The following is a 9,283-nucleotide window of genomic DNA, read 5'->3' on the forward strand; positions in this document are numbered from 1 at the left end:
GGGATCAAACCTGTGTCCCTTGCATTGGAAGGCAGATTCTTAACCACTGTACCACCAAGGAAGTCCCTGTATTTGAATCTTGAATTCAAGAAATTTTCAGTAACGCAGATGGATTAATAGTATTTTTTGTACTTTAATTATATATTTTACCTTCTTCTATAAGAGTAAAAAGCAATGTAATGTCTCAAAAGTAGTTTATCAAGCCTTTTTGTAAGAAAGGTCAGACAAAATGATGCAGCTAGGATTACTGAAGATACTGACATTAATGTTTTCAGTGATTTGTGGTTGAATTCAGAAGATATGCACACTGACATAGTATTCGTTGTACTTAAGATGTTCAGCTATTAATGTATTTTTTGTAATAGCTTTTATTCAGACGTAATTCATGTACCATCCTATTCACCTATTTAAAGAGTCCTATTCATTGCTTTTTACTATATTCACAAAATTTTACAATCAGTCACAATGATCAATGTTAGAGTATTTTCATCACCCATAAAGAAAGAAACTCTATATTTGTAGTCCTTCCATTCCAAGAGAACGACAACTTTCTGTCACATAGATGTGCCTCCTTTGGATGTTTCATTTAGATGAAATCATATATAGTCTTAGCATAATAGTTTCAAGATTCATCCATACTGTAACAAATAATAGTTATTCACTCCTTTTTTGGGTTTTATGAATAATGTTGCTAATGAACATTCATGTGTAAGTAATTAGGTAACAATGTTTTCAGTCCTTTGGGATATATACCTGGGAGTAAAATAGCTGAGTCAAATTGAGGAACTGCCACATTGTCTTTCAAAGTAGCTACACCACATTTATATTCCGACCAGGGGTGGATGAGAGTTTTGTCTTCTTTACATCGCTGCCAATATTTGTTACTGTCTGACTTTTGATTATAGTTATTGTGGGTGTAAAGTGATACCTCATGATGGTTTTGATTTGTATTTCCCTGGTGGATAATGATGTCAAGCATATCAAGCATATAAATTTATTGGCCATTTGTATATTTTCTTTAGAGAAATATCTATGCAGATCCTTTGCCCATTTAAAAACCATGTTATTTGTATTTTTGTTGTTGAACTGTAAGGGTTCTTTATATATTCAGGTTACAAGTCTTTTGTCAGATATATGATTTGCAAGTATTTTCTCCCATTCTCTGGATAGTAATCATTTTTAATAAATGCTAAGAGTACCTATGTTCCATTTCAATAAGCTCTACTATAGAGTTTTTTTTTTTTTTACTATAGAGTTTTATATTAATAATATTTTTATTTATTTAAAAATTGTATCTTTCGGCTGTGCTGGATCTTTGTTGCTTTGCATAGGCTTTCTCTACTTTCAATAGCTTCTCTTGTTGCAGAGCACAGGCTCTAGGTGTGTGGGCTTCAGTAGTTGTGGCGCACAGGCTTAGTTGCTGTGTGGCAGGTGGAATATTCTCAGACCAGAAGTGGAACCCATGTCACCTACACTGGCAGACAAATTCTTACCCACTGGGCTGCCAAGGAAGTCCTGACAATGTAATATTTTTAGGATTTTGTAAATTATTCTGCTTTTTGTTGATAATTTGGAGAGTGACCAATGGTGTCATAAGGAAGCAAGTTTAGACTACTTAATAATATGTTACCCCATATATCACTCAGTCATGTCCAACTCTTTGCGACCCCATGGACTGTAGCCCACCAGGCTCCTCCATCCATGGGATTCTCCAGGCAAGAATACTGGAGTGGGTTGCCATTTCCCCTTCCAGGGGATCTTCCCAACCCAAGGATTGAACTCCGGTCTCCCACATTGCAGGCAGACGCTTTAACCTCTGAGCCACCAGGGAAGCCTTATTTGTGATTATTGACAAAAAAGCTAAATATTTTACTGCTCTTTATCTTTTATAAGTGAAAGTCACTCTCTCATGTCCAGCTCTTTGCAACCCCGTGGCCTCTACAGTCCATGGAATTCTCTAGGCCAGAATACTGGAGTACATAGGCTTTCCCTTCTCCAGGGGATCTTCCCAACCCAGGGATTGAACCCAGGTCTCTTGCATTGCAGGCAGATTCTTTACCAGCTGAGCCATCAGGGAAGCCCTATCTTTTCTAAAGCTTTATATATTTGACAGCATATGGTTCTATAATTGTCTGTTTTCTCTTAAAAACACAGTTGGTAAAGAGTTGTGTCGTGGGGTTAGATTTCTTTTCTACACAGCTTTTCATTAGTTTGCAAACCCTGTTTGATTCAGTCCTTCACTGAGACCACTCGGCTCGTGTTCTTTTTCCCCTTTATAGTCTTACTTTCCATGAGGTTTCCACCAAGAATGTCTTCTGGGTAAATTAAATGGATTTTCACTTGTGCTTATGTTGCTCCTGTAGGACTTTGGTCAAACTGCACAAATAAAACCACTTAGATCCTTTACACATGTCAGGTGTATTTGGCTACTTTGAATAAATTTGGAAATGTGTGGATTTTTTTCTCCCCTCATAATTACTTGTGGTGTGAATATGCTTCTGTGTGTTAGGAGCTGGTCACTATTTTGTTTGGCAGGAGAGAAAAGAAAATACAATTTAAGTGTAAGTAGTTTGTGTGGAATCTCTAACACATTCACATTTAGTAATGAATGCTTGTTGGCCTTAGTTGCGAACAGACTTTGGGTTCTGTGCACTTTTCCTCATTGCTGATTAAGTTTGTAAAAGGTGATTTTGTCTCCCCCTCTCCCCCTGCCCTGCCCTAAACATACACAAAAGAATGAAAAACAAAAAGGATTGGTCAGGATTCTGTGATGAGTCATGTGGATTGCAAAAATGGGCTAATATGTTGAAATGAATGCTAATATTTGGAGTCAAAGAATTCTTAAGTGAAGACATATCCTTTCTTTCAGTAAATTGACACCCTCTCTTCTAGATTACGGGGATGCCAAGGTTACAGGAGCAAGCTTTATTGCAACAGACAGAAAATAACAGTTACCTCAAGAGCTGGGAGCAAGGAGGGTGTTCTCTCATGTAGGGAGACCTGTCTGTGTTTTCAGGTGGGAAGAAAGACTGAACACATGAGAGAGTCTAGGAACCGGAATAGATGAAGGTTAGCTTAGAGGAACATCATTTTCTGATGTTGAAGAAAGGAAACACAGTATTTATAGAGAGATATTTTGAAGTTGAAAGAAGAGTTCCACATGACTTCAATGTCAGAGAAATGGTTTAAGACAATTCCTATATTATAAAAATGATATAGTCACTAAACAAAACTCAGAAAGTACAAATGAGTAGGGGAAAAGAGAAATAAAAATGTTATCCATAGTCCCACTGAGGAGAACTCAGAACACTGATGAGCTGCAGAGTCCAGAATGGTATCAGGCACATGTGCCTATTGAGAGCTTGAAGTGTAGCCAGGGCAACTGGACGTTTTATTTTATTGATTGAAATTTAAATAGTCACATGGACAGTGCTGTATGAAACACTTCCGTCATCACAGCAAGTTCCACAGTGCTGTTCTAGAGCACTTCTTGGGCTTTGAGGGCTGTTTGTTTTAATGTGGTTGTCATGGTGGGTGTAGCACCTCCTCGGTGTACATTTTATTAAGTGAACATCCCTGCCTGTTCCGTGCCTGCATGTGGGGAGGCACAGGCTTTCTGCAGTCTCCTTCTAAAACTCATCCTGGACTCCTGCAATTGGATCACACTTAAATGGGTGCTATTAATGTCATTTTTGAACCATACTCCCCTTTCTCCACTCCCACCAGCTCTATGGTTAGGCTCAATCAAGTTTTTAGCTTGCAGAAGAATATTCTCTGGCCTGTGAGGGGAGGGCTTTCTTTCCCCTCCTTGACCAGGAGGGTCTTGGGCTTGGGAGGCCCCGGTGACTGCATTGTGCCTGGCGGCAGCAAGCAAACTTTCAAGACTAAATGCATAAGGGAGGGGTAGGTCCCTGAGATGGCTCTCTTCCTGTCCTCTATCCCTGCTCTTCTAACACCACTTCTTGGTCTGACATACCTGTTCCCTGGCCCCACCTCTGTCATCCAGGTGCATCCACTGTGGGGTTGTCCACTTGACCTTGGCCTTGCTGAAAAGCCACATCCAGGAGCGGCACTGCCAGGTCTTCCACAAATGTGCGTTCTGCCCCATGGCCTTCAAGACTGCCAGGAGCACCGCGGACCACAGCGCCACCCAGCATCCCACCCAGCCCCACAGACCCTCCCAGTGAGTGTGGCTCCGGGGCCTGCAGGCCTGTGGGAGCAGAGCAGATCAGCGTGGGGCCCAATGGGAGGTGTTGGATGGACTGGGAAGCCCAGGCTAGTGGCAGAGAGTGGCTAGAGGCCCGGAGTGCTTCGGAGATGTCTGAGACCGGGGAGTGTCCACGTTGGCTCAGAGTATTGCTTTTCCCAACCTGAGTCTGGTTCGGAGAGATCATACGTGCAGTGGAGGGGCCTGTGGTTCTGCCGGCTGGGCCTTGGTCACCTCATGCCCTGGGGCTTGTCGTGGCAGGCTCATTTATAAGTGCTCCTGTGAAATGGTCTTCAACAAGAAGAGGCACATCCAGCAGCACTTTTACCAGAATGCCAGCACGGCGCAGGTGGGCGTCTTCAAGTGCCCTGAGTGCCCGCTCCTGTTCCTGCAGAAGCCGGAGCTGATGCAGCATGTCAAGGTGGGGTCCCTCGGGGAGGGGGCTAGGGAGACGGGCATGTCCTCAGGCCAGGTGCCTAGCCCTGCATCCCCTGCCCCCAACCAGTCAGTAATCGCTCCCTCTGTCCCCAGAGCACCCATGGTGTGCCCCGCAACGTGGATGAGCTGTCCAGCCTCCAGTCCTCAACAGACTCGTCTTCAAGCCGCCCTGGCCCTCGAGTGCCTGCTGAGCCCCCAGCCCCCAGTGTGACTGCTCGGGGCAGTGCCCTGCCCTCCAGCCGCTGGGGCAGGCCTGAGGCCCACCGCAGGGCTGAGGCTAGGCCCCGGCTGAGGAACACTGGCTGGACCTGCCAGGAGTGCCAGGAGTGGGTTCCTGATCGGGAGAGCTACGTGTCCCACATGAAAAAGAGCCACGGTCGGGTAAGTGCGGCACATGCAGGTTCGTCTGTCCTACGAGATCAGAGCCTCTGCCACGGCATGACCCCCTGTGGTTCCTGGTGCCATGGGCATGGTGGGCGATGCAGATCCTGAGTTCTTGGGGCATCCTTCTTTCTGCCTGCCTCCTCTGAGAAGAAAGATGCACCCAGAAGTGTCTTAGGGTTCTGATGCCTTGCATCCTGTGGTCCCCATAGACGTTGAAGCGGTACCCATGTCGGCAGTGTGAACAGTCCTTTCACACCCCCAACAGCCTGCGCAAACACATCCGCAACAACCACGACACAGTGAAGAAAGTCTACACTTGTGGGTGAGTCCCTGGAGGTGGGAGTCAAGGGGCTGAAATTCATCCAGACCACTGTGGTACCCCTAGGGCTTTTCTCAGCTGTGAGATCAGGGCTCAGAGGCAAGAGACAAGCCAGTTTCTATTGGGAAGTGCTGTGGCTAGGTTAGGAAGAGGGTGTTCCAGAGCCTGGTGGCTCTGGAGGTCTCCCCCTTCCCAACTCCTAAGCCCAGGCCACCCTGTCCGGCGGTGGTGGAGGGCCCTGAGGTTGGAGAGGAATGGGTGCGATGTGAGCAGGTGCCCTGTCAGCCGTGAGACTTCAGCACCATCTCTCCGAGCTTTTGGACAGAACAGGCTGCTGTCAGGCTGGCCGCTGGGCCCACACTTGGGTCTCTGGACACTGACACCAGAGAGAGGAGAGTCAGGTCACAGCTTAGGGCCAATACAGATACTCTGACTTCCTGTCGTCTTCTGCCTTGGCTGGCTTGTACTGGCTGGATTTCCCAGTGCCACCCTGCCAGCCCGAGGACCACCCTGCCTACCCCAGACTATCTCCCCTGGAGCCAGAGGCAGCTTCACCTCAGAATGCCTGCTTGGCCCCCCAGACCCCGGGGCCAATCATCTTACACGGCCGCTCTGGCTGCGCTTCTGCAGGTATTGCACAGAGGATAGCCCCAGCTTTCCTCGGCCCTCCCTTCTGGAGAGCCACATCAGCCTTATGCACGGTATCAGAAATCCTGATTTGAGCCAGACGTCCAAAGCCAGACCTTCGGGTGGACATTCCCCTCAGGTGAGTGTGGGGCCCCTGCCCGCCGGAGCAGCTTGCCTGGTGAGGCTGGACCTGGAGGGGTGCTGGGCAGGTTACCAGAGCCCACATGTCCTTGTGGCCGGGGAGCAGCCAGCAGTGACAGCAACCTCCATGCGGGTCACTCTCTAGCCTTGTGTGACCTGCCTGGGGACCGCACACAAAGAAAGGAGCAGGGATCCCCGAGGTGGCCCAGTGACCTTTTCTCGCCGCCGTTTCCGTCACCGTGACCCGTCTCTCGGGTGTCCTGTGCCCTGTGGACACTGGATCGCGTCCACCTACCTCCTGCCTCTGCCTCTCTGCGGTCCTGGGAGGTGGGGTGGGTAGGCCTGACTGTTGGGAGAGGATGCAACGCTTCACTGAGTCACACCCCCATCCCCACCCCCACCCCACCCCCTACTTCCAGAGGAGCCAGACCTAGAATCCCACTACCCCGGACCCTCTGACCTCACCCCTGTTTCATGCCCTGTACCCATTTCTGGTCAGCTTCTGGGGCAGCCTCGTGTCCCTCTTCCCAGTGGACTCCCCCCACTCCATGGTGGGGGTGGCTCCTCATAGGGGCAGGCATGCCTGGGAAACCCAGAGAGCTGCCTAGATTTTCAGGGGGCTCTTTACTGGCTATTCGGAGAAGGGCCCTGGTCTGCAAAGGCCCTTTCACACACAGCAGGTAGGGTGTCAACTGACGCTTCGGCAACAACTGTCTATGATTAAGATGCACACCTTCTTTTCTCTGCACATGCGTACACCCTTTGATCTAGCAATTCCACTTCTGAGATTTATCTGTCAGATAGCTTTGGCCTAGGGGATAAAGAAATCTGTCAATATATGTTGTAAAGTGAAAAAAAGCAGGGTGAAGAAAAGTGTGCATGCAGTGCTGTCATCTTGTAAAAGGTGGTGGTTGTATTTCTGTGCATGACTGGAACATCTTTCGGCGGTACCTCAGACCCGTGTTGTCTGGGGAGCCAGGGAGGGGGGACTTCATCTCTTCTGTACCTTTTCCACGTCTTTGGAATGTTGTGCTACATGGATGTGTCCATTAAAACAAGCAAAAGAAGCAAACCACACCTAGACCAGAACTTAGGGCTGGGCTGAGTCCGGCCTGGGTGATGATTCTGCAAGTCCTTGGACTGCGTTGCCCATGCTGGGGGCTCATGTCCTGGGCTTCCAGGCTCACATCGTTTCTCCTTCAGGTGAACCATCTGAAAAGACCAGTCAGCGGAGTGGGGGCTGCTCCTGACACCAGCAGTGGCACGCCAGTCTCTTCCACCAAAAGGCACAAGTCGCTTTTCCAGTGTGCGAAATGTAGCTTTGCCACGGACTCAGGGCTGGAGTTCCAGAGCCACATACCTCAGCACCAGAAGGACAGCTCCACAGCCCAGTGTCTCCTCTGTGGCCTGTGCTACACCTCTGCTGGCTCCCTCAGCCGCCACCTCTTCATCGTCCACAAGGTGAGAGACCAGGAGGAGGAAGAGGCAGAGGCGGCGGAGCCAGAGGAGGGCTCTGGGGAGGAGGTGCCCATGGAGACCAGGGAGAACGGACTGGAAGAAGGTGCCGAGGAGCCTCTGGTGGGCGACTCCGAGACGGGGAGATCACTGGGCCTGGCCCAGGACGAGGACGGGGCCCAAGACGCTTCCAGTCGACCACAGACCTCTCAGGACCGGGACAGCCTCACACCGTCCCCGCAGGTGTGACCGGAGGCCCTGCGGTGCATGGGCGGGGTGGCGCCATGGTGTCCTCCGCCTGCTGTGTGGACAGTGGGAAAGAACAGGCCCCGCCCGGCGTGAGTGTGTCTGGCTGTGTCCTGGAGCAGTGTCTGCCCTGAGCTGCGGGGGGCTGGGTGGCCCCCAGCCCTGGGAGATGCGGGGTCGCCCAGGACCCTCACAGCTCCGAATCTGCTTCTGTTATTTATGGCTTTGTGCTGCTTCTCGGTACCCCAACTCTCGTCTGTGTCCTTCTAACCCCGACGCTGTCACCTCTGCTCAAGGCCCTTCAGCAGCCGCGCTCTTCTGGGAGGTCCCCTTACTCTGCCTTCAGCCCAGGCCTCCCTGCAGCAGCTTGCTTCACAATACCAGAGCCTGAGACAGGGGAGGAGGGTGCTGGCGTGTCCCCCCTCTGAGAGAGCGCGCCCCGCCCGGCTTGCAGAGGGCTCTCGGTCCCCATGCCCTTCCTCTCTGTCTTCTCTGATTCCTTCCCTGCAAACAGTCCTGAGGATGCATTGTTGTGCGGGCTCATCCTGTCTGTGTGGGCGGGAAAAGCTTCTGTTCGGAAGCTGGGCGCAGAGAGGCAGGACCCCCCCCCCTTCCCCCACCACCCCCTTGAAGGAGCTGTGCGTCCTTGTTCTGCTGCTGTTCTGCCTTTCCTGATGAGCGGGGTTCGAGGCACACAGACATGGGGATATTTGTACTCTTGCTCCTGTGCCATTAGAGAGGCCGCTGCCCCAGCAGCCAGCCCCTCCTCCTCTCGGCTACACTCATGTTGCTCAGACTATATTTCAAATAAAAGAAAACCTTCTTACCATGCAGGTAGGCTCTTGTATTCCTGTTCAGGTGAGCCTGACCCTACCCTCCTCCTCCTCAGACTTCCCTCGCTGGCCCATCTCTGTGAGAGAATGGCGTTTCCTGCTGTCCAAGAAGGAAGGTCCTATCTAGATTCTGCAGCTGTGGTTAGGAAACCAGGAGCTCAGGGCTTCTGAAGGGGTGAAGGGAGGGTCGTAATGCCAGTCAGGAGTCACATCCAAGTTCCCCCTGCAACACTGAACTAGTGGCATTGGCTTTTAGGGCCTACTGACATTTTGCTGGGCACCTCCATCTTTCCTACAAATGGTTCTCTTCTACTAAGAGAACCCTTTACTGGTGGGAGAGGGGAAGGGAGAGAATGGAGGAATTTTTGTTTTTTCTACACCTTTCAAGAGGCTGTGGTATTGTCACTGTTGCAGGGAACTCGGGTGTGGCAGAATGGGGACTGGACATGGGAGGCTGGGCTGTCTTTTCATTGATGGCAGAGCTAGGACCTGGCCAGCACAAGGAGCTGGTCATGTGGAGGTGCCCTCTGACCTCTGCTCCAAGCGGCTGCTGCAGCCGTGCCTGGGTCGGATTTGGGGCTGGGCCTGGCAGGCTTTCATGCAGCACCGGTAGGTGGGTGCTGATGGCATTCT

The 9,283-nt window shown here is 50.5% G+C and overlaps 1 protein-coding gene across 3 annotated transcripts in view; it reads left to right on the plus strand.

The window, feature by feature from the left end:
- Positions 1-8,648, plus strand: part of ZNF592 (zinc finger protein 592) — a 48,301-nt gene extending 39,653 nt beyond the window's left edge. For all 3 annotated transcript variants that reach the window (XM_043921575.1, XM_043921576.1, XM_043921577.1), the window contains 6 exons: positions 4,007-4,183; positions 4,469-4,628; positions 4,739-5,026; positions 5,239-5,351; positions 5,979-6,114; positions 7,320-8,648. In XM_043921575.1, coding sequence (XP_043777510.1) covers positions 4,007-4,183; positions 4,469-4,628; positions 4,739-5,026; positions 5,239-5,351; positions 5,979-6,114; positions 7,320-7,820 — 1,375 coding nt within the window. In that variant the 3' untranslated portion in view covers positions 7,821-8,648. The remainder of the gene's footprint in view (positions 1-4,006; positions 4,184-4,468; positions 4,629-4,738; positions 5,027-5,238; positions 5,352-5,978; positions 6,115-7,319) is intronic.
- Positions 8,649-9,283: the final 635 nt, after the last annotated feature.

This window comes from Cervus elaphus, chromosome 13, assembly GCF_910594005.1.
Source record: "Cervus elaphus chromosome 13, mCerEla1.1, whole genome shotgun sequence".
NCBI lineage: Eukaryota > Metazoa > Chordata > Mammalia > Artiodactyla > Cervidae > Cervus > Cervus elaphus.